The sequence below is a fragment of the Nomascus leucogenys genome, chromosome 5 (genome assembly GCF_006542625.1).
Source record: "Nomascus leucogenys isolate Asia chromosome 5, Asia_NLE_v1, whole genome shotgun sequence".
Lineage (NCBI taxonomy): Eukaryota > Metazoa > Chordata > Mammalia > Primates > Hylobatidae > Nomascus > Nomascus leucogenys.
In genome coordinates, this window is record NC_044385.1 from 60172397 (window position 1) to 60198132 (window position 25736).

General features: G+C 40.0%; 1 protein-coding gene across 3 annotated transcripts in view; it reads right to left on the bottom strand.

The window, feature by feature from the left end:
• TNFRSF19 (TNF receptor superfamily member 19) overlaps window positions 1-23483 on the bottom strand; it is a 101434-nt gene extending 77951 nt beyond the window's left edge. Inside the window, exons 1-3 of one of the 3 annotated variants that reach the window (XM_003273107.4) lie at window positions 23221-23483; window positions 3829-3931; window positions 517-627 (exon numbers count right to left, since the gene is read on the bottom strand). In XM_003273107.4, the coding sequence (XP_003273155.1) occupies window positions 517-627; window positions 3829-3897 (180 nt within the window). In that variant the 5' untranslated portion in view covers window positions 3898-3931; window positions 23221-23483. Of the gene's footprint in view, window positions 1-516; window positions 628-3828; window positions 3932-14527; window positions 14678-23220 lie in introns of those variants that run through there. The other 2 variants (XM_003273108.4, XM_004088097.3) reach the window with 2 other exon arrangements.
• Window positions 23484-25736: the final 2253 nt, after the last annotated feature.

Here is a 25736-nt window from a genome sequence, read left to right on the forward strand (position 1 = left end):
TCCCATCCTGTTTTGGCTCACCCTCCATGGGCTGCACCCACTGTCTAACCAGTCCCAGTGAGATGAGCTGGGTACCTCAGTTGGAAATGCAGAAAACACTTGCTTTCTGCATTGATCTCGCTGGGAGCTGCAGATCAGAGTTGTTCCTATTTGGCCATCTTGCTAGCCACCCCACAATGCTTTAGTTTTAAATCTTCAATGGAATTTCGGTTGTTATTGATTAATGCAAATTCACCTTAAAAATTTTATTGTTTTAGTGAAACACTACAAATCTTAAATTATATAAAACAATGATGTCTGTTGAATTCTGGGTTTGAGAACCTATTTATCTCAGTAAGACACATGAATCAAAAGTATTAAAAAGCGAATTGTATGATATTTGGCTAAAGTGACATAATGATCCAATAATTCTGTCATGGTATCCAAAGCTTCATTAATAATTAACTCAAAGAATTTAGTTAAGAAGGATGCATTTTACAAACACAGATATACAACTTTGCCATGTATCCAATATACCTTAGACAACTCCATCCCTGGCCCACACTGGTTGCACGGAACACAATTTCCAGACCAATCCCTGAATTCTTGTTGTCTACAGTCTCCAGTTTCACAAGTCACTTTACATGACTGAAAAAAAAAATTTAACAAAATGTTATCTTAAAGTATGTTAAACATATTTTTTTGCAAGAAAGGAACAATATTTTCAATATTAGTCACATAATCACTGAATGTAAATATCAGTTCAAGTCAATTCAATGTTCACTTTAGGAAGAAAACACACTTTCTGAATAAGTCAGTGGAACAACTACATTAATAAGCCAAATTCTTCTCTGTATTCCAGAGAATACTCATTGATTCTCTAAACAGGGTATCCCATTTTCTTGGAATTAACTGCTATCCTCCTCAGATACCCTTCTGGGACTCAAGATACGATATGACTTAGGAGCTGTTCTCTTCTCTAAGTAAGAAGAGACTTAAAAAAAAACAGGTATGACTTTCTTTGATGTCTTTGACTTTCTTTGATATGACCCAAGGTCCTTTTGCTACCAGAAAAAAATCTGAATTAAAAAATTTTTTAATCTAAGAAATATAAACATATTCAAGTATATATATACTTATATTCAAGTATATATAAACATATTCAAGTATAATGAATTAAACTAATTGAATAATTAGTATAGCCACAAGAGTATAGCCACAAGAACTTTGCAATTATCGTTTAGACTTATCTGCCTTGTGGTTTTGATGGGGAAGTTTCAACCCTTTTCAACTGAACTACATTTCCTTAGAGGCTGTCTTTCAAATAATAATTTCTAACAATCAGGACACCAGTAAAATTCTTGGTGATGATGATAAAGATGGCAGTAGTGGCCCAACTCTCGGGACTCTTCCAAGTAGAAGTGCCATCAAAATCTGAGCTTATGCCTTTACTGATTAACACTGAGCCACTGCCTGGGACCTAACAGTACGCTTTGGTTCACAGAATAGGACTTAAATGGAAAATTTATACTTAGGCAAAAACAAAGGTTATTTGCCATTTTCCAAAATATAGCTTTTCTCTCTTATTTTTTCTGAAAACAACAAGTTCTCCTTGTATGATATCATCCTAGAAAAGTATGTTTATCTGCTTAACGGACAGTATTTCATGAGTAATGTTGGTATTAGCAGCATCACAGAACTGGTGAAGACATTTGGTCCAACCTCTTATCCTAAGCAAGAATGCCCTGAATAGTGCTACTGATGCAGTTCTGTTTTCCTTAATAATAAAATAATAATAAAAAAATAAATAATAATAATAAATAAAATAATAAAAAAGCTGAAAATCTTAGGAGGAACTGGGGGAACAGACCCTGCTGTTCTGTCTAATGCTTACCACACAGTTGAGCACATGATATTGTTTTTGATGCATATAATTCTGTACAAACCTCCTCCACCTTGAAGCAGGAATATCTGTGAAGATATCTAACAACCTCTTTAAGGTCAAAGGTTTAACATCTACGGCAAGCAGGAGGAAGAATTCAGGGTGAGGTTTGAGACTAGAAAATTCTTTGAGGCAGACAGGCACAGTGGCTGAGGCCTGTAATCCTAGCACCTCGGGAGGCCAAGGTGGGCAGATCATGAGGTCAAGAGATTGAGACCATCTTGGCCAACACGGTGAAACCTTGTCTCTATTAAAAATACAAAAATTAGCTAGGTGTGGTGGTGTGCACCTGTAGTCCCAGCTACTTGCAAGGGCTGAGGCAGGAGAATCACTTGAACCCAGGAAGCGGAGGTTGCAGTGAGCCAAGATTGCACCACTGCACTCCAGCCTGGTGACACAGCGAGACTTCGTCTCAAAAAAAAAAAAAAAAAAAAAAAAGAAAGAAAATTTTTTAAGGCTATGAAGATTCTTGCCTCAAGTCCTCCCCAACTCCCAATATTGGAGGAGTTTACTTATTTATAAGGGGTAGGAGCTTCCCTTCCACCACAGAGAGACTGTAAAGAGAAAGAAATTACACAACCTTCCTCTTAGACCATTATTCAATGTTTAACAGCCTCCAATTACAGCAGGGAAGCTCTCCTACATTCACCTGAATCCCACTTTGTCTTTATTTTTTTATTTTTATTTATCTATTTATTTATTTCTGAGACAAAGTCTCGCTCTGTTGCCCAGGCTAGAGTGCAGTGGCATGATCTCAGCTCACTGCAACCTCCGCCTCCCATGTTCAAGCGATTTTCCTACCTCAGCCTCCCAAGTAGCTAGGATTACAGGTGTGCACCACCATGCCCAGGTAATTTTTGTATTTTTAGTAACGATGAGGTCTCACCATGTTGGCCAAGCTGGTATTGAATGCCTCACCTCAAATGATCCACCTGCCTCGGCCTCCCAAAGTGCTGGGATTACAAGCATGAGCCACAGCATCCAGCCTAACTTTGTCTTTCAAGAAAACTTTGCATACTGTCTTCAGTGTAAATCTTTCTTTATATATCTGTTGATCATTATTTTATCTCTAGATTAAATAAATTTTGTTCTTTTGAACACGTTCATAAATCTTTTGTCAAACTTTCAAATATTAAAATTTTCCAACTGTGTTTCATGCTTTTTGGAACCAAGAAGAATATAAACAACTATATACAATAATAACTTTTAAAAATCTATTCTAAATTATTCATAAACTGTGTAGGTCATGGGCTCCAAATTAGAATGTATGGTCTTTTAGCTTCTAGAATATGTTACAAGAGATACATGCCTATAAAGGCAAAATAGTGTCATCGTCATAGTGCCACAAGTAACACTGCAATTTTATGACTTCACCTACATTTAAATAAGATAATTTCAACAATTGTTACAAATATCATGAATGAGCAGCAATCTTTCACTTATTAATTACATGCAAAAATAATAAAATGCCATTTGAAAGAGATAAAAACATAATATTGGATCAGAAATAGAAAATAATTTTGGGCCGGGCATGGTGGCTCACGCCTGTAATCCCAGCACTTTGGGAGGCCGAAGCAGGAGGATCACCTGAGGTCAGGAATTCGAGACCAGCCTGGACAACATGGTGAAACCCCATCTCTACTAAAAATACAAAAATTAGCTGGGAGTGGTGGTGGGTGCCTGTAATCCCAGTGACTCAGGAGGCTGAGGCAGGAGAATCGCTTGAACCTGGGAGGCAGAGGTTACAGTGAGCCAAGATTGCACCACTGCACTCCAGCCTGGACAAAAGAGCAAGACTCTGTCTCAAAAAAAAAATAAAAAATAAAATGATTTTGGTACTCCTACTACTTATTAGTACATGAATTCTTTCACCACATTCTTATGAAAGAAAAAAGGAGTTTACTTACCAAATAGCCTAGTAATACTAAAAGAGTGAAAAACGTTTTCTCTTGTTCTAGTAGCACTTTTAAAGCCATCTTTCTTATCAAATGTATTTATTGTTGGAGAGTTCTAAATAAAAGATAGAAAGGAAGATGCAGTTAATATTAAAAACATCAGTGACTGTGCTTTGTTTACTATATAATATTTACCACTTACTATATAGACTAGGTAATAAATATTATTTGTGTTTTAAAAGAAACCACCTTTAAAAAAGAAAAAAGACAAATAATATGTAATTCTTTTATAACTCATATTATGAGAATTGAAGCTCTGTTTACCTATACATTATATGCAAAACTCTTACAGGCTCTGAGTTCCCAGGCTATACCCGCCTTTATTGATATTTTCTACCCGTGTCTCTACAGCGGCCAATCTACTTCACTCAGCATGAAATTCTATGCAAACAGTGACTATATAAACCTCCCATTTATATGGGTTTAGACAATGCCAACAGGGTAATGATAGTGATAAAATAACAAGTATGTGCCAGGTACTATTTTCAGCATGCTAACTCACTTAATCCTCACAACTACTCTAGAAGGTAGATTCTATCATTATTCCCATTTTAGTGATGGGGAAACAGACTCGGAGAGGGCTAAGTGACCTGCCCAAGGTCACACTGCTAGTAAGAGGCACAGCTGGATGCAAACCCAGGTGGAGCATCTTTTTCTACAGCTACTGTGTCACATACGCCCTGACAGACAATGTGCTATTAAATGAAGACGCTAGGCTCGTATCTCGACAACTTCGTTTTCACTAAGAAGCAGACAGATAACATTTCGCATTTATGAATTCTTTCCCAAACCAGAATAGTGCAAAGTATGTATGGCAGAAAAATAAGCATTCATCTTAAAACATCTAAAAGTCATTGACGAGTGATGAAATCACAGGCACTAACCTAACATTTCAGTAAAAGATAAACCAAGCCTCTTTATCTTAACCAGGAATGATCTAAAATGTAGAACCAAATCTGGCTGTTTTTTACAGATCCACACATGTCCCGAGAAGAGATCAAAAAGAAAAAGCGAAGCCTCATCTGGCTGCTCCATGAGGTAGAGAAACAGCAGTTCGGTTTCCTTTAAAGTTGAAGTTTCCAAACCTAACAGATCCCAAGTGGATCATCTGACTTAGAAAGAAACCAGAGCACAGAACCAGAACCATGGGCAAAGAGCTCAAGAAAAACAACAACAATAACAAAGGAGGCAGAGGGGGCAGAGCTGCCTCCGCTGCAGGCTGAGCAGCTATCAAGGGTGAGCGACGGTTACCCCGGAAGTGGCTGAACCCAGATGAACCACGTCCACTGCCTGGGCAGGTCACATTGCCAGGGCAATGAAAAATCATTTACCTTTGTTGAGTGAATAACCCACTTGAAGTGAATTCAAACAGCTTTTTCCACTTTTCCAGCTACTTGGTCATAACTTTTTTTCCTGCTGGCATATCTCAAAATCATCCAGCAATTACCCAACCATGCAACTTACTGCTTGTGTAGACACAGGGTTAGGGTGAGAAGATAAAAATCACATTCTTTGAAGCACATGCTTCAGGTTATTTCTTTCACGATACGATCTTAAATTTTTAAAAATGTATTAAGTTCTAAAAGTAAAAAGTCTGTAATTTAGGTGGAATTAAAACTAATAAGAAAAAACAGGTATAATGCCAAAGCATTTACACAAAATATGAGACAAAGAAATTGACAAGTCAATCAGCACATACTATATTCGAGCAATTAGTTTGGATAGAATCGTCTAGTGGGATGCTACACTAACTACTGAAAAAGGCAGACAAATTGTGAAGCATTTCTTAACATTGTCACTTTGATGCTACACATCCATAAGGAGACAAAAATAGAACCCATCTCACAGGGGCATTGTGACGACTAACTGGGCTAACACAAAATGCTGAGCCCAGCGCCCAGAGCAGTTGCTGATGCTGTTACTGCTGCTGTTGTTATTGAGACCACCACTTATGAGCTGTGCAACCTGGGATAAGTTACTTAACCCTGAGTCTCAGTTTCCTCATCTCTAAATGGGGCAGAATGATAGTACCTACCTCCTGAAATTGCTGTGAGGAATGAGTTTCACAGCTGTAAAGCACTTTCAGGAGAATTAGCTGATGTAAACCGTTTCTGGCACATGATAAGTGCTATAGAAGTGTTAGCAACTACTATTGTCCTTCATGTTAATGACATTATTACTGAGAATCAAGTGATCCCTTAGGATGTGACAGTCCTTGAAGACTGTAATCCATCGGACAAATAGGAGGCATCTAGGCGGCCGCAGTCAAGTGGTAGCAGCCTTCTAGCCCTCGGGACCCAGGAGCCTGCAGAAGGCATCTGAAGACTAAGAATCCACTAAGAGTTTGAACCAAGCATTTATAATGTTGAGTATTTTGCTAATGCTTTAAAAAAGGATAGCTTTTTTTCCTTTCTATCACACTCTAAAGGAGACATTTATTCCCATATGATGGAAGAGAAAACTGAAGGTCAAAGGAAACAAATACTAGAACCAGTGGAAATCAAATCCAGTTCATGCCTGGTAACTCCACAACAGGGCTCCTCAGCATCCCGACATGCTGACCTAGGGTTGTGTCCTAACCCATCACCAGCATCCAATGACTCCTGCCATTCGGGGCAGCAGGGCTACCTCAACAAAACTGATGAGAGACACATAATGCAATAATACATTTAATCATGTATTTATTTATTCAACAAACATCAGTTAAACAGTCATTAGGTGCCTGAAAGGAGGCAGGACTAGGCTAGAAGACACTACAACTTGTTCCTTCAAGGGAGCTCACAGCTTGGCCAAGGTAGTGATCTCCAAAACACCTTTTGACATAGCCTGGCCTAGGAGTATTTTAGAAATAAACAATTTAGCTGGTGGAGGGTTATAAGTGTGACCTTGAATTTCCTGGAGTGGAATGAAATTCCTTATGAAATTCTTTGGCATTCATAAAAAGAAGGAAAATTTAATGAAATAGCTTAAGCGTTTAAGTGATAATATTTAAAATAAAAATAAGGCAATCAAAAGGTTATTTATTAAAATTATTTTTAAATTCTGCACATTCAAGTTCTGGCCCAAAGATAGAAAAATGCTTTTATATGCCTCAGTGTTCTATTTATTTGGGGATGATTTAGCAAGCACAAGCCATACAAATAACTGAGATTATGTACCATGGGTCTGGCTGCTGGGGTTTTTATAGTTTGCCAAAACCTCCAGTCTCCACAGCATCTGTAACAGTCTAGCATGCATTTCTTGGAGGACATGTACAGAGAAACTGGCCCCACATAAGCACTAGGGAGAAGACTAATGATGCCTGGTTTACTGTATTCCACAAGCATGAAATGTTGGCCTCACTATCTGCTATTCAACAACAATACGCAGCTTGGCAGTATCAGGAGCATGCAAAGAAGAAGGGACACAAACCCCAAGTGCAGAGCGGGGAAACATGCTGTTCAGCTGCACACAGAGTGGCTGCTTCTCAAAGCTGCTCAGCCTGCTCATTTGAGTGAATGGTAACTAACACGGATGTGTCCTAATTGGCCTCCCTCTAAGATAAATCCAATAGGTGTTATAATGCACACCCCTTGTGCCTTCTTGCCCAAAATCATGAACACCTGTGCTAGCATGTCACCATGCAGAGACAGGGGAGCACTGCCGGGGAAGAGCAGCTCCGGGCTTCATCTCTGATTGGCTGGGCGGACCCCTGGATCTCAAACCACAGTGACTGCTTCCACCAGCAGGTCCCTCAACTGTCCCTTCCTCTACAATGCCTGCCCCCAACCTGTCACAGATCTTCTGGAATCCCCTTAAATCTGCAACAGTATCTCTTCTTTCTGCTTCCACAGCACCCTGGACTTCCACTCACTGCATAATTACCTGGTTACTTCTCTCTCTTTCTAGCCTTTTTGTTGCATCTGGTCAACATTTCTTTTCTTTTCTTTTTTTTTTTTTTTTTTTGAGACGGAGTCTTGCTCTGTCGCCCAGGCTGGAGTGCAATGGCGTGATCTTAGCTCACTGCAAGCTCCGCCTCCCGGGTTCACGCCATTCTCCTACTTCAGCCTCCCGAGTAGCTGGGACTACAGGTGCCTGCCACCGTGCCCAGCTAATTTTTTTGTATTTTTAGTAGAGACGGGGTTTCGCCATGGTCTCCATCTCCTGACCTCGTGATCCACCCGCCTCGGCCTCCCAAAGTGCTGGGATTACAGGCGTGAGCCACCACGCCCGGCTACATTTATTTTCTTTAGTCATTGCAGCACTTAATCTTTAAAATTTGCTTTCAATATTAAAAATGAAAAATGTTCTTAAAAGATTAGACGGTCTGACAGCCCTGAGTCCCACATCAAGGCAATATGAGCTAGAGCTAATGATCAGTTGTCCCTTACATGGAAAGACATATTCTTTAATGCACTAGTCTCCACCACTCCCCACTGTCACATTGGGCTCCCTTCCCTCATTTTATCACCAACCCAGCCACTGGAGTTGACCACCAATCAAATAAGGTTTGAGGGCTTAATGACAAGAGTTGTGATTTCACTATAGAACTGTAACTCACAATATGTGCCCAATGCATGCTAAATCAAGAGAGAAATTCATTAACTAGGGATAACAGTTTACTTCTCAGAGTTCTAAGGGATAAAATAGTATATGTGAAAAATATGAGCAAATATAACCCGAGGTTGAAATGCAAGTCACTGTGGTAGAACAAATCCAGGTCAGAACCCCATTTCTTGAAGGTAGTGCTCTAATATAGACAAGAATCACTAAAGAGGAAGAATGGTGATAATTAGAAAGAAAATTACACTATAATCAGTAACCTGTCTGAGAATCATCTATATTTTTGATGGTGTAAATGACCAAAACATATGTGCTTTGTAATAATTCTAATAATCTGGATACTCTTTTTTTCAGAATAAATTATTTAATTTTCTTTTTTTCCTATCTCTTGAAAGCTATTTATTATCCAACAGATGCAGTGCATGCAATTGGTAACAGTTTTCATCTAAAAAACTGTATTCACACTATGTAATGAAGCTATATTCAACCCATACATTTTTCTAATATGTAATAAGATGAAACATTTTTAAAAGTTGATATTAAACTGGCAGTTTTACAATTTATAAATCAGCATTGAAATAAAGCCAATGCTATAAATACAGCCTTTGACATTTTAATGGCACAACATAATCACAAATGACTTAGAAATACTGCCAGTCCCACATGCAAAGAGAATAAAACATTAATTAGAAATTTAGAGTAATGCTATTTCCAAACAAAACAATAACCTCCGGCTTCTAGCTATTCTGTATCTTAGCCTTCAATCTCACTATATTCTGAAAATCATTCTTCTTACACAGTAGAGTTGGCAGACCTCTTTGTAGCCTAGGAACTCACAAAGGTGTGCTGTGATTAGAATATACACATTGTTATTGGCTGGGAAATCAGAATGGTTTCTCTTTTTCAAATTATAAGGTATTTTCTACTAAAAACCCTAAAAGCTTAAAAATTTTCTGCTGCCAAATACAGTATCTCCAATTCTCCCAAAGTTCAAAACAGTAAGGGCCTCTATTAGGCTAATTTTTTTTTTTTTTTAATAAAACTTAACCTAGATCCAGCAATCTCATTACTGGGTATCTACCCAGGAGAAAAGAAGTCATTATGCAAAAGAGATACTTGCACACGCATGTTTATAGCAGCACAATTCGTAGTTTCAAAAATATGTAACCAGCCCAAATGCCCATAAATCAACGAGTGGCTAAAAAAACTGTGGTATATACAGATGATGGAACACTATTCATCCATAAAAAGGAATGAATTAATGGCATTCACAGCAACCTGGATGGGATTGGAGACTATTATTCAAAGTGAAGTAACTCAGGAATGGAAAACCAAACATCGTATGTTCTTACTCATAAGTGGGAGCTAAGCTATGAGGATGCAAAGGCATAAAAATGATACAATGGACTTTGGGGACTTGTGGGGAAAGGGTGGAGAGGGGTGAGGGATAAAAGGCTACAAATCGGGTTCAGCATATACTGTTCAGGTGATGGGTGCACCAAAATCTCACAAATCACCGCTAAGAAATTTACTCATGCAACCAAATACCACCTGTTACCCAAAACCCTATGGATATAAAGAAAAAATAAATAAAAATAAAAACAACAACAACAAAAATAACCTAGTGCGGGGTTTTCTGAGACTAATTCTTTTTATTTCTCTAAGTTGTACATTTTATCATCTTTGCGTTAGGAAAATCACTGTCAGAATTCTCAAAATGTTCAGTCAACAAGCATATTGTAACTAATGTGCTTTTCCCAAAATTTATGAATGTTTCTCTACCCTGAAATGCAAATGGCACAATGGTAGCATCAGGGACTAAGGGGACCTCAAACATCTACACAGTCTTTCTTACAAGAATTGTGCATACCCATCTCTCAAACACAGCTGTTTAAATTTTTATTTTAGAAGGAAGTCTGGATAGATTCCAAAACTACTCTTTACACCATTTGTAGTGTTCTTCTCCAGTGTAAGTAGCCCCTATTATTTCCCAGTTTCCACATATGTGACCAATCCAAGCTGACCAAAGAGCTGTTAAATAACATTCAGTCTTCAGATACACAAGTTCCTTTGTCTTCTGTAATTGCTGACGGGTAGTTGTTCTCTTTTTAAAACCCAGGTTTTAAAACTTCAGTTTAAAAGGTAAATAAAGGTACATATTATGTGACATGTGGACCAGAAGATAACCCATAACTGTTTAAACATCTTACTTTTAAATGTAAACATTTTAGACACATAAAATACCAAAAACTCACTACTCAATCACTAAATCATGAAAAAAAAATTATGTTCATACCCACTTTAATTTTCTTTTTCTTCACCTAGAGGGTTACTTTATCATTTTTTTTTTTGGTCCAACATTTTTAGCCACTGGAGTGATGAAAATTAAATCCACAATGAACTATTACGGCCTACTTATTTGAATGTCTAAAATACAACATCTGGTCACATCATTGTTGGTGAAGATTTGGAGCATTCGAACTCTCATACACTGTTACTAGAAATGAAAGTGTAACAACCACTTTGGAAAACAATTTGGACATTTCTTAAAATGTTAAGCACACACCTTTAATATCACCTAGACATTCTTTTCCCAGTATTTTGGAAAGTAAACTTTCGTACAAAAAGTTGCACATGAATGTTCACAGCAGTTTTATATATAATAGCTAAAAACTGAAAACAACCATGTGTCCATAAACAAGTCAAGAAATAAACAAGTTATGGTGCATGCAATGGAATACTAGTCAGCAATAAAAATGATTTAACTTTTGATACCTGTAATAATGCGGATGAATCTCAAAATAATTATTGTGAGTGAAAGAAGCCAGACCCCTCCTCCCAGAATGACATACTGTACGATTACATTTATATGAAATTCTAGAAAATGCAAACTAATACATAATGACAAAGCAGATCAGAGGTTGTCAGGGGCTTGAAGAAGGCAAGGAAATATGGAAGAAAGGGATTACAACGAGTTGTAAGGAAACTTTAGGGTGTGTTTTATGTGTTCACCATCAGGATTGTGTTGGCAGTTTCACAGTATGTCAAAACTTACCTAATTATAAATTTAAATATATGCCACTTACTATATGCCAATCAATCTCACTAAGGGTGTTAGTTTTGTTGAATTTCAGTTGACATGTAATAATTGTAATATTTATCGGAGACAGTGATATTTTAATATATGTATACAATGTGTAATGATCAAATCAGGGTAATTCACATATGCATCATCCCAAATCTTTATTACTTATTTATTTATTTATTTTTTGAGACGGAGTCTCGCACTGTCGCCCAGGCTGGAGTGCAGTGGCGCAATCTTGGCTCACTGCAAGCCCGGCCTCCTGGGTTCACCCATTCTCCTGCCTCAGCCTCCCGAGCAGCTGGGACTACAGGCGCCCGCCACCACGCCAGGCTAATTTTTTTGTATTTGTAGTAGGAACGCGGTTTCACCATGTTAGCCAGGATGGTCTTGATCTCCTGACCTCCTGATCCGCCCGCCTCGGCCTCCCAAAGTGCTGGGATTACAGGCGTGAGCCACCGCGCCCGGCCAACCCTGTGAATATTTAATAATCAGCTGCCACAAGACAAATATATTTAACTGTTTAACTGTTCCCTGGCTCTTTTATCACATAGGCAGCTGTCAATGTATTTACTGGGGGTGTGTTTTATTCAAGTGGGCATTCATATTCAATCTGTAGTCAACACAAATAGAACATGTTGGCCTTTTCCAGACTTTTTAATGCTTGACTTTAAATGTTGATTCATCAGTTTTAAAAGGGCTTTGGCTTTTTTCACGTACTAAAGATGCCTGGAGTTTTTGTTTGAATCGTGTTAATTTTTGAGGGGCAGAATTGGCCACAGGGGATTGAGTTAAGCATAAGTTCAGAGATTGCAATAGGTAAAAAAAGAGACTCAAATTCTTTTTATGAATGTTAGCAGAATTCCTTACTTATGTTTAAAAAGTCCCCACCATGCCCTAAATTCATGTAACAGAGCTATGACTAGGAAATTAATATATTAAAGACAGCATGTGACATTACATGTCGCAATCCATTTTCCACTATAAAATATATGTAAAAAGCCTATTATCATCTGAAGTTAAAAAAAATGTTCCGTCCTTTTAAAAAATCTCTTTTACAGTGAGCAATGTTCCTTATTCAGTCTTCTGGATAGAAAAGGCACATTGACAGCCGGGCGTGGTTGCTCACGCCTGTATTTTGGGAGCCACTTTGGGAGGCCGAGGCACGCGGATCATGCGGTCAGGAGATCGAGACCATCCTGGCTAACACGGTGAAATCCCGTCTCTACTAAAAATACAAAAAATTAGCCGGGTGTGGTAGCGGACGCCTGTAGTCCCAGCTACTCAGGAGGCTGAGGCGGGAAAATGGTGTGAACCCGGGAAGTGGAGCTTGCAGTGAGCAGAGCGCCACTGCACTCCAGCCTGGGTGACAGAGCGAGACTCCGTCTCAAAAAAACAAAAAAAAAAAAAACAAAAAAAAAAAACAAGAAAAAAAAGAAAAGGCACATCAACATTGCAATTTCCAGTGCATAATGCTCTTCATGTGTCCATAACTGCATATTCAAGATCCAGCCTGGACTCAGAGTTGTAAGACACACTCGGCCAAAGAAACAAATAACTTTCATGATTGTTCTGAAAATACTGACACCATCTCTCAGAGTTAGCACTTACTATGGAAAAAAGTTTCCTAAAGTCAATAAAGTCATGTGGCTTTGGTAATAAAGTAGGTGTGGTAAGACATTTTCATAGATTAAAAAGTAAAGAACAGAGTTCATGATAATGCTTCATGCATTGATGCCAAGGCTATATTTTCCAAATGAAAATGCATTTCTATGTTTTGTTTTACTTTCAGAACAATTTGATAAATGTTATGCAAAGAAGCTTTCTTTTTAAGTACCCACATCTCTGTGAATGTCAAAAATTGTCTTCCACACTAGGACTCAATTCTCACCCCTCCAGTTCTATACCTTTCAATTAGATAATAAGCACTGCCTGGAATTTTTAAGACTACCTGAAAGCAGTGTTGGCAAAAACGCCTAAGGTGAAACTGCACCACAGAAAACGTACTGAGTAAATCCTGAAGTAACGCAATGTAATCCTCCCTTTTGCATCTAATATCTGATCATGAAATGACAACACTAAGAAATATCGTTTGCGTGAGGTATGTTTAACAATAACCGTTTCCTGTTTACATAAAGAAATTGTTTTCTTTTGTAGTCAAAGAAACTGTCATCGGAGTAAAAACTACGTCTTCATACATATCTTGGGTTAAACTGTTTCAGTTAAAAGAAACACTGAACAATGGTGATGATTTTGTATGCAAATTGAGTCCTTTATTAAAATGCAAAAAAAATGACATGGATTTCTTACGATAGTGAACGGAGACTGGATGACTAGTGCACTACCATCAAAACAGGTCACAGAATTTTGATCCGCCAAACTTGATCTCCAGGAATATATCAGCCAAATTTCTGTTCCATGAGGTAGCATTACACGCATTGTGAGAGCTGGCTTTCTCACTCTCTAAATCTACCACAGGCTCTACTCATCAATATACTAATAATTCCTGCTGAACTCTAAGGAACTCTTTCCCACAGAAGGAATATACCCTGGGCCGCTCACAGACAACGCTCTCCCGCCGCCGGCGCTGGCCCGGGATGCGGCCCCGAGACGCCTACAGCCGCGCGCTGGCTGAGGGGACCTCCGCAGGACGCGGGCGGGCGCCGGGGCCGGGTCGGGCTTGGGCAGAGTGACAGGCTCCCAGTCGTGAGCCTCACAAGCAAATCTATTTACAATATCCCTGATAGGAGTCCAGGTCGCGTCGCTCGTACCGCCCGCGGGGACCCGGCGTGAATTCACACGCTCCCCTCCCACCGCCTTGCCGCCTGTCACGGTCCCGGGACCCGGTCAGCCCCTCCGGGGGTTCCTTTCGCCGCGCAGTACTCCGCCCGCGAGCAGCCCCTGCCTGCGCTCCTCCCTCCCTCGGGCGGCCGCCTCCTCTCCCGGATCCCACCCAGCGGGGATCCACCAGAGCGAGGGCTGAAGACCTCGCGGGACGCCGCGCGCCCGGGACAGCGACGCACCTACCTTCCCAGCCACCTGGGAGGCTGCAGGTCCCGGCCGGAGCCCGAGGCTCAGGGGCGCGCGGAGTCGTCCTGGTTAAGGCGCAGGGCGCGGGGTTGCATGGGGGTCCAGTCCAGCGTGCACGCCCTGCACCTCCCCGCGCAGGGCTCCGCGCTCTCCCGTAGCCCGGCAACGGCCGCCACCCCGGAGCCCCGCCCACCAGCAGCCCCGCCCAAGGCACCGCCCACCCGGGCCCCGCCCTCACCGCAGCCCTCGCCGTGGCTCCGCCCCCATCCAGAGCCCCGCCCCCAGCCCCCACCGCGTCGCGGCTACTGAAGCGGATGAGTGTGAGGCTGATTGGGGGCTTGGGGATGGGGGACCGGAGACCACCAAGAACATGGCTGTGTTGGGTGACTTTCCTTCAGAGCAGAGAGGGAGGCTTCCTTTCCGCCCGGGTGTTCCCCACCTTTCAGCCTTTCCCGCGTGGGCCCGCATCCCACCCGGAGGGGATACGGCGGCCAGGTCTGCGCTGCTGCGCCTGAGCTCAGGTCGGCGGAGGTAGCAGACCTCGGCTCCCCAGCCGGCACAGACTCGCCGGTGAGCGTTCCCACGGACGCCTCCCGGGGAAGCCCGAGTTCGCCTCCTGCAGGCCGGGAAGCACTCGCCCCGAGACCACCGCACCCTCGCAGCGGAAGGGCGTCTGCACCACAGCTGTAGCTCCAGCGCATGCGAGGCGGGGCCGGGGCCAGGGCCTCACTGGGCAGTTTTGCTGAAAGGGTTAAGAGAATCGCGTCTGTAACAAAATACTTTTCCAGCAGTAAAATGCTGTAAAAGTGCAAGCAGTATTGTTCTATTCGTTCACCCAAGATACTGTGCATGACTTTGGTACCAAGGCATCCACCGTTTCTCACGTGTTGGTTTTGACTTCCCGACTCAACTGCACTGTTTGGATGGACCCAAGTCCCTGTTTCTTTTCTATACCCCAAGGACCACTGGAGCCCCTCCATCAATATTTGTTGAATGAATGAGTGAATAGGTTGTTGTATTTAATTGCGCAAAAGCACAGCTTGTGATCCCAAGCTTCCAACAGCGTAGCACTATACTACGTACTTGTGAACAATGTTAAAAATACTATCATTCCCGATGTCACATCTTGATAGAGGTTGTATATTTCAAATCTAACACATCCAGAATGTAGATCACAATAACGACTTATTGGTAAACGATTTCCAAACGATGTACATTATCTCATTTGAACCTCAAGGCAAGTGTGTGCTTCCCTGTCCCATCTCCCAGCGGCTACCTGATCAGACTCCACCCCTCAGTGCACATCACTACCATATTCATTCCCACATCCCGCTGAACCTGAAAAGTCACTTCTTTATCTGTGTTTCCTTCCCCAACTACACCTGGATCTCCCGAGGGCATATCCTAATTCCTTGATATCCCAGGGCCTAGCACACGATGGATACTCAGCACCTCCAAGCTGAGTTACTGCATCTTCCTTTGCAAGGTCTCACGTAGTCCCCCATCGTCCTCTCTTTGTCTTGGTGCCCACCACCTCCACCACCATGCAAGCCCTCCCCACCCCTCACCACAGCACTGCCTCGGCCATCAACCCTGCTTCCCGCCTTTCATCACTGCTACTGTCAAGCTGAAGAGTCACAGGAGGTTCCTCATTGTAAAGAATGGATTCTGCGCTCCTTAGATTAGTATTCCGAGATGTCCAGGTGCGGCCCTACACCTATTTCCAGCCTTGCCTCGCCTCTGGAGCAGGCTTTATAAACTGCGCCGCGTGGCCCTTCCTTTGCTCTCTACTTCCTCTTGGTGCTCTCCCATCTTACCTCTGAGCTTTACCTGCTTGCCTTACTCCAGTTTCAGCACCTCGCTCAAAAGCCACTGCTCTCGCGAGTTTTCCCTCAATTCTGAGCCCATATATTTCCTTGCTCCAAGGCTTGTGGCAATTTAGCACTTGCGCATTGTGTCCAGTACACAAGATTCTGTGTACTAACTTTCGTCTTCAAGGAGTTAAAAACACTTTCAGAGAAGGGGCATATTTTGTTCCGATTTCTATCTCTGACAGTATCAGTCATTCAAATAAATGTTCAGCCAATGCTTTCTGAGCGGAATTGCATCTGCCAGCTCAGGAACTACCTTCTCTGACTTCAACCAAATGTTCTTCTTCTCTTTGACCTCCTTTTGTCCTTAGAGACAGTAACACATTACTGAGTTCATTAGTTCTTGAATCATTTCATGTGTTTCGACTGATCTTCCCAGTTAGCCTGTTAGCTTACGATAGAGACAGAACCTATTGTTAGCCTGCATGGGCTTGGACATCTGACAATCTGGTCCCAATGCCAACCTGTCATTCAGTAGTTACATGACTTTGGAAAAGTTACTTAACCTCTCTAAGTTTCTGGTTCTCCATATGTAAAATGAGTTGCTTCATTGATGGTTGTTAAGTATTAATAGATAAGGTATTCAAAGTGCTTAGGCCGATGCCTGACACTCACTAAATAGCCATTCTTAGTAGCAATATATCCTCTTACAATGCCTAGCATCAATCAATAAATGATCATTGACGGTGAGAAAAAGGACATTGAACCTCTGCACTCCAGCTGTTAGATTCATCTAATTCTTTAAAGAGACTCATTAAGTTAAACACAGTTGGCCCTCCACATCCATGGATTTCACATCATGGATTCAACCAACTGCAGACTGAAAATATTTGAAAAAAAATGAATGGTTGTGTCTGTACTGAACATGTACACTTTATTTTGTCATTATTCCCTAAACAATATGGTATAACAACTGTGTACACAGCACTGACATTGTATTAGATATTATAAATAATACAGAGATGATTCAAAGCATATGCAGATTTATACCATTTTTTGTAAGGGACTTGAGCATTTGCAGATTTTGGTATCCAAGAGGGTGTCCTGAAAGCAGTCCCCCTCAGATGCTGAGGGAACAAACACTATAGTTCCCACTTTCCCTCATTTGAGTGTTACATGATTTGCAGACAGTGTCTGAACAAAAACTCAGGCACACAATTGAGCACCATGGTAGTATAAAAAGAATTATGTGGGCCAGGTGCAAGTGGCTCACGCTTGTAATCCCGGCACTTTGGGAGGCCGAGGCAGGTGGATCACCTGAGGTCAGGAGTTTGAGACCAGCCTGGCCAACATGGCGAAACCCCGTCTCTGTAAAAATACAAAAATTAGCCGGGCTTGGTGGCAGGTGCCTGTAATCCCAGCTACTAGAGAGGCTGAGGCAGGAGAATCACTTGAACCCGGGAAGCAGAGGTTGCAGTGAGCCAAAATCACGCCACTGCACTCCAGCCTGGGGGACAGAGCAAGACTCCGTCTCAAAAAAAAAAAAAAAGAATTCTGTGATCCTTAGGCTCATGCAAAATGAAACTGGATGCTTGTAGTTAGGACTGAGAGCATTTTACTTCCTTTAAAACACTGCATATCATTAATGGGTTAAAATTTTTACTGGAAAAGCAAAATTGCTATGACAATCTTGATAGAGGTGTTTGTTTTTAAGATTTATGTTAAAAGTTAGTTTTCTGAAGATAGTTTTAGCAATATCTGAGCTGATACAAAGTGAATTTGTTTAAAATATTTTTCCCCAAAAGTTGAACTAAGGAAAACTTGAAAAACCCCTGAAAAAATAGTTTCAGCGATAAACTAGCTCACTGGTAGCAAAGCTAAGGAAAAATTGCCTGACTTCTAGTCATTTCTAGTGTAAATCACTATTCCTTAGGAAAAAAATGGAATAGAATGCAAGCTACAGGAGAATATGAAATTTTGTCTCTTTGGTTTACAGTTTTTGGCACATAGTAAGTTCTCATTAAAATTTTGTTGGATGAATTAGTAGTTGAGAGTGAGAATCTCAAAGGGTAATAAAGTTTTCCAAATACAGTTAAGAAAATACGTGGAGGAGGGACCCCCAAGACCTAGCTATTTAAGTAATTCCCAATACCCACTACTGCCGATTATAGACTATCAGCATGGGGCTGAGGGAGCACTGTGAGGCCAATGCCCAGTGACTTCCTGAATGTCACACACCAAGTTAATTAACAAAGCTGGAATCAGAATCTGGGCTTTCTGTATCTTAACATAATCTTCACCATACCATAGGTGCATAAACCAATATACGTAAAAACCCAAGGAGGCTGTTTTTATATAATTTATATAATGTGGAGCTTGAGACACAGAGCAAAGTTGTTACAAGTTGCAGCACTTGCACTGATCTTTGTGAGTCTGGCCCTGAGTACGTCATTGGCTAGACCCTTTTCATGAGTTTGATGAGGGAAGAGACAGTCCATTGACTCTCCTTCTCTCCTTCCTGATGAACATGGTGGACTCCCCGACCTAGGGCTGGCTTGAGGCCAGGCTGGCTGAGCAGCAGCCCATGGTGCTAAGCTATAGAGCCACCAAAGAATGGGGGGCATTTAACAGGATGGGGAAAACTATCCTAATCAGAACTCCTCTCAAAGACAGTGGGTTATGTTGGAAGGAATGGTTTTATGAAGTCAATTGAAACCCCCACATGAATTCTTCCCCTTCTCATCAAAGAGAAAATTTAAGTCACAAAGGAGGGTGTTAAACTACCTACTTAATCTAAAGAAGTGAGTATTGACTTTGGCAAGTGGGTGGGTTTGAGGTAACAGCTTTGGAGCCAAAGCTGAATGACTAGTGACAGTAGAGGAGAAATCAAAGCACAGCCAACACAGCCACCAGGGAGCCTCCCTCTGCCCTCCCATCATAGAGCTCACGCAGGCGGACAACGTTTTAAAGAACCACCCTTTAAAGGGGACCAAATCACTCATTCTTCCAGGGTGGCTTGGACTGGCCTTGCCATCACAGAAAGAGAATCTGACTAAACCAGTGCCAGATGGTTGGGTTCAGTTCACTCCTGAAGCAGAGGGAGAACAGATTATGCCTTCATGGCTTAGGGAGGTCCTTTATGGCCATCCTGACAGAAAATGCTATTAGAAATGTCTAATAGTTCTTACAAAATATATAAAAGGAAAAAAAAAAACTGGAGCCCACATTTTTGGCCAAAATTTTGGCTATAATGTTTGCTGACAGTCAAGTTCAGCTTTGTGTAATTCTTATAAGAGAAAGAATGAACCATCTTGCCCCAGAATGAAAAAAATGTAGATCGCAATGCTGCCACTGAATTATTCCTGTAATCTTGCACATGTTATTTATCCTTGCACAAGTACTTAATAGATTTGAATTAATTGATAATGAGTGAATTAATAAATATTAGGTCATGTTAGTAATAATCTTGTATATATAGGAATCCTAAGGAGGGTGATAAGCCCTATTATGAGGGCAGCTGTTTGGCCATGAGAGTCCTGTATTTGTATAAAATTTTATCAATAACTAAATTAAAAATTTTCACACAAGATATGTGTATATATATATATATACATACACATATATGTATGTATATGTGTATATATATATGTATTTTTTGTTTTTTTTGAGAAGGAGTCTCACTCTGTCACCCAGGCTGGAGTGCAGTGGCGTGATCTCGGCTCACTGAAAGCTCTGCCTCCCGGGTTCACACCATTCTTCTAACTCGGCCTCCCGAGTAGCTGGGACTACAGGCGCCTGCCACCTCGCCCGGCTAATTTTTTGTATTTTTAGTAGAGACGGGGTTTCACCATGTTAGCCAGGATGGTCTCGATCTCCTGACCTCGTGATCTGCCCGCCTCGGCCTCCCAAAGTGCTGGGATTACAGGCGTGAGCCACCGGGCCCGGCCCCAAGATATGTTTTTTCAAGGAAGAAAAACAAAGAGCTAATGAAAACATGCTCAAGATTCTTAACATAATCAAACATGATATGAAACACATATCATATCATGTTTGAAATGCACATTGAGTTTGTCAACTGAAGTTTCACAAAATCCCACTGGGAATCTCCCTGGAGGAAAATTAACCTTTAATTATTAAACTTTTTGTGGATGCCACTGGCATCTTCTAAGAAAATATCAATTCCTTCAAAACACACAAATATGTGTTGATATAATGCCAAACTCCTATATACACATACACACAGAGACAAACACACAAATAGATATATAATTCCACATCACATTGATGCATTAAACTTTTTGTGAAAATTATTTTACATGTTAAATTATGTTAAATTATGGGTAGCAGCTACTGTGTTTAGACAGCTTAGAAGTCCAGAAGTAGAAGGAACAGTTGGGAAACAATCAGATGAATCCAGCTGACTGACATATCTATCATGGAAACAAAAAAAAATGCACTACAATAGGAAGTGGCTCTCTTTATTTTTCAAACTAATATTGTTCTTTGATGAGCTACAGGGTGCATTTGTTTAAGCAGTTGTGGGAAAGCAGACCCCGCATGGTAGACTGGAAAGAACATTGGACTAGAACTGGGAAAATCAGCCGTGTGATGTGACCTTGTTAAGATAGGGACATTCGTTTTGTATAGCCTCAGTTTCTTCATCTGTAAAATGGCCATAAAAATTCCAACCCTGCTTATTTCATAAAGATGATGTGATCAACTCCCTCACTTCACACATGAGAAAACTCTCTTGAGGTCATATAGCTAATTGGTAACAGTATCAGGACTCAACATAAAAGTCTTTTGAAGACTTGGACTTTCTGTAGTAACAAAGCTGCCATTGAAGCAACAGATAGGAAAGTGCTTTGAAAAATGTCACATAAGGGTTTCGTTCAGTAGAAGTAATAGGACTATATCTGCCGAAGTCATTTTGTGGCAATTAATTAGGAAATGCCTTCTGAGACTGTACCTGTACCTTCAGATATAACCATCTTTCTTTTAAAATCAAATACACTCTGTTTCATTTCTCAACAATGACACAAGAAGTAAACAATTAACTGAATTAATTCAAACACTGAAGTGGATTTTCAAGGACTTGACTTGCCCAAGCTAGTTTTCTACAAAGCCTAAATTAATCAGATAATTACTAATTCTCCCCTTTGTTTTGTGCTGAGGAGAGCCTGTATTTGTTAAAATGATCCTAGTAGCAGAATAAACAGTCATTTTAAAAATTTTAAAATCCCAAATCTGAACTAAATGAGCAAGTTTCAAACTCACTATTTCTTTAGGCACCGTCTCCAGTCATTGTTTTAAAAGGTTAATTTTCTTTATCTGAATGTGAACATTAATACCACTTTTGTGATTAAAAGGAAGATTTTAAGCAAACAAATTTTTAAAAAATGAAACTAAACCGATATTGCAGGATATTGTGAACACGATTTGTTGTACTCTTAGAAAAAAAAAGGCAAATGCCTCTCCTGGCATGACTAAAAACAGCAGTTAAATCTTTAAGATTAAATTATTACTGACACACTTTAAAAATATAATCAGTTTAGCATGGTTTTAAATAACCTCCACTTAACAACTAACAAAGTTTTAAAATTAAATAAACAATGCTAATTACCCTCCTAGTATTAAGAGGAAAGTGTAGAAAGTAATTTAATTAATTGGCTCTGAAAAATTAATTACTTATGAAATGAGACTCATTAGACCTTTCCTGTTTCATCAGAATTTCAGACTAAAGGATAACTGGTCTTATCACTTATGGTTTCTTTGTGGTTCAGCTAGCATCAAATAGACTTGTGATCATAATTAAATATTTTTCCCAGATAAATTTAGGACTAGAACATTAAAAAAAAAAAAATCGCAAACAAAGTAACAGTGTTACTTTTCCATTGTACTTAGTTCTTATATTTCACTGTAAAGATTTTACTGTGTGTGAGCGTGAGTGTGTGTGTATCATGAACTGACAAAGAAATAACAGTTAACTTTCAAATTCAGTACAGCAATATAATTTGGTTTTGTCATGTTGGGCATTAGCTAAAGTGAAAATGTGACTAAGGTACTTTATGTAACATAATAACTGTTGATTACTCAGATAGTTTTTGTAAACAGTTGGCAAATTTTGACTTACAACAGCTGTCACTATAAATGTAAAGTAAATGTTAATTTAGGAATATTAACCTTGTGAATGTTTCTGTAAATAAGGCTTATGCTATTTCCAAAGGTTATAGAAAATCACGAGAGTATTTTTAGCCAAACTTAGTGCAACTTTATCCTCACCGTTTTTAAATTCTTCAGTTTTACACATAAAAGTCTTTAATCATACTTGAATGGTTTTTCAGTGATTCCCTTGAGTGTACAAACTGCATAAGGAAATGTATTTGATAGATTTACATCTTGGAAGTGAGAGAATAAATAAACTAAAGAAACAGTATTGCCAGAGATACATTTTACTCTTTTATATAAGAAAACAAAGAAAGCATTTTCAACAAGCAAAGTTGCACGGACTGTTTACTAAATAAGGTAACCTGTAAATACTTAGAGCAATTATAGCTCACAGATCTCAGGGGCTGAAGTACCGGTTGCATGCTAAAGTTAGCACTGTTCTGTTTTGTCCTGTTTGTACAACTCATTTCCAAGTAAAATTTGCATGACAGACTGCAAACCCTCTTGTACAAACTACTAAAAATTGCATCAAGTTCCATAGTTACTCTGATACACACATTCAGCATCATGTAGTATTCAGCTATATAAATGCTTTCTAAAAAATTAATTAATCCATTCTTTTCTCAGAACACATGCGAAAAATGCAGTGAAAGCTATAACAAAACTTAAAACAGAGTACCTGCAACATGCTGAGCTCTTTGCAGTACTTACCCGTTCGGCAACTTAGTTTCTCCTGGCAGCACTTCTGTGCCAAATGCTTCTACCTTCCCAAAAATGTATGTCAGCACAAGCCCAGACGAAACTTCAAATCCAGGAAAATAAAATTAACCATGCAGATCAAAGGCAGACGAGCAGGGAGATGAAATGCCTGTAATCTGATCAGTGATCAGTTGCTGAACATCAAAGGCAGGGCTGAGTTTATATATATGCATGGATATCAAGAAAGTTCACTTTCAGCAGGTAGTTACCCTCCCGCCTCCTAGTCCACAGATTCTTTTGTTAAACATGGATCACGTTGTTTTCCTCCTCTTTTTTGCAATGAGGCAATGCTGGTAGTTCTCCCGTACTTGGGCTGAGTGGCTGGATCTGTAGCTTTTTTGGTTCCCAAGCTGTGTTGTGGACTGTGTGTTGGAAGCTTTTCCTAGTGCCAGCGGGTTCTGCTTTATCCCTTTCATCTCACTGAACTGCAGATCCCATGACATCATTCAGCGCCGTGGGACTGGTAGGAGAGCTATAATTCAGCCTGTGGGGGAGTATAGCTCAAGAGAAGCCAGAGTTTGGCTGATTTCTAATCACGTTAGACTATTGTGCCTCACACAGGACAGTTTCTGTTATCTGTCTCCCAGCTGGAAAGGACAGCAACTGCTGCTGGGTGCTTCTTGGGTGATAAGATCCCTGATGGATGGACATGCCAAATGACAGCATTTAATTCCCTCTTCGCTGATAAAAATCACAATTTCCTACAGAGACTGGGTGTCAAATATTCAGCATAGTTAAATAGCACTGTGAGACCACTCTGAAAAACACCCAAGGACACTGCCAGATGGACCGATAACATTTTCACATTTTGTTTCCCTTTTCAAAGTGGCAAGTCTTTAAGGATTTTAAGGAAATTGCCCTTTCTTTGAAACATACATTATGAGGATCTGATTGGCAATCAAACCAGGGTGTGTTAAGTAGTTAAGCAGCAGATAACCAACAATTCATGAATAAACTGCTATCTTCCACTGGCTCACTTAAGACTTTGGGCAGAGACTTAATCTCAATCTTTGCCTTATTTTGGGACTCTGGAAATTAGATTTTAAAGCAATATCTACTTCTTAGACATAATTCATTAATACTTGTTGAGCATTTAAAAATTCACAAAAGAAGAATTATGTAGAACAAAGCATTTGCCCTGTGATTATTCCAAAGCCATGTTATTTGCCTTTTAGGGCTGTTTCTTCCAAACTCATAGTTTGGACTTTCAACTCACTAAAAAATTACCACCTTAGCCTAATTCTTCATGTTTTAAAATTAAATATATTGCTCATTATTTAAAATTTTTAAGCTATTTTCCTTAATGTCAGATTCAATACAATGTGATTATTTTATTTTTAGTATTTAGTAAAATAGAAGATAAGAAGAAATTTCATCTTCCTTGAAATCCAGGATATGGTGCTTTTCTAATTTTCAGACAGTTCTTTCATGGAATGAAGACAATTTTTCTATTTTATAATGGAAACTCACCAACTTTTAGAAGGTAAGTGAAAAATATTTTTGCAAAACTTAGGGGACAGTAGAACTCAGTCTTTTTAAATGTAACTTCCCTCCTTAACTGGTTTTGTCTAATTTTTCCTGATGTGATATTTGAAAATGTTGTTTATGAAGTGCTTATTTCCAGACTTCTATGATTCTTGAATAATTTTTAATAGCAAAATATTTAGTTTGAATAGTTCATAAGTTCTGTATAACATTTAAATAGTCCTGTTGATTTTTCAATGTTTCTTGTATAATTTTTCTACTTATACATCATTTCTCAAAAATGCACAGAGCTCAAATAGTATTTGAACTGGCAGGTGTGATGCTTAAGGACTTCCTTAAAGCAGACCAGGAAAATTCCTGTGACATCTGGGCTTCACATACGTTTCCTGGGCGCCTTGAACCCATGAATACAAAGAAAATATTTACAAAGGCAAAATATTTACAAGAAGGCATGTGCCCATTTCTTTTCTGAGGTAGTCCAAACCTACCACCAGCATGGTATCCATATGCCAACAGCCTGCACTCAGGATTAAAGTTTCCCAATACACTGATATATTAAATCAGAGCAACTAGACACTCTGTAAGGCTCATTGGCTAAGCAAGTAGATTCTATGTCTTTATAGAGTTCAACACCAGTAGAAATAGTTGAAGGACTGAATTCGGATTCTTGTGTTCCACTGGAAACATACAGGAGGCACTTGAAAGCAGGGACTTGAATGAAAACCAATCAAATGATCTTCAATTTATACAAATCTCCCCAAGCAAGATTTGTAGTTCAAGATACATCTAGCAATGCAATACCATCTCCAGTGGAAGAGTTTATTCACCAAGTCACTGGACATTATTTTGAATTGGTCCTCTTGTGGCCAAGAACTCCCCATGTGTGAGATGAAAGGGGGCTGAGGCTAGGTCCCCATCTGTCGCCTGGACCGGAGTGTGGCTAAAGGTTGGCCTGGCTGCAGGAGTGACCTCTTGACCTGCGG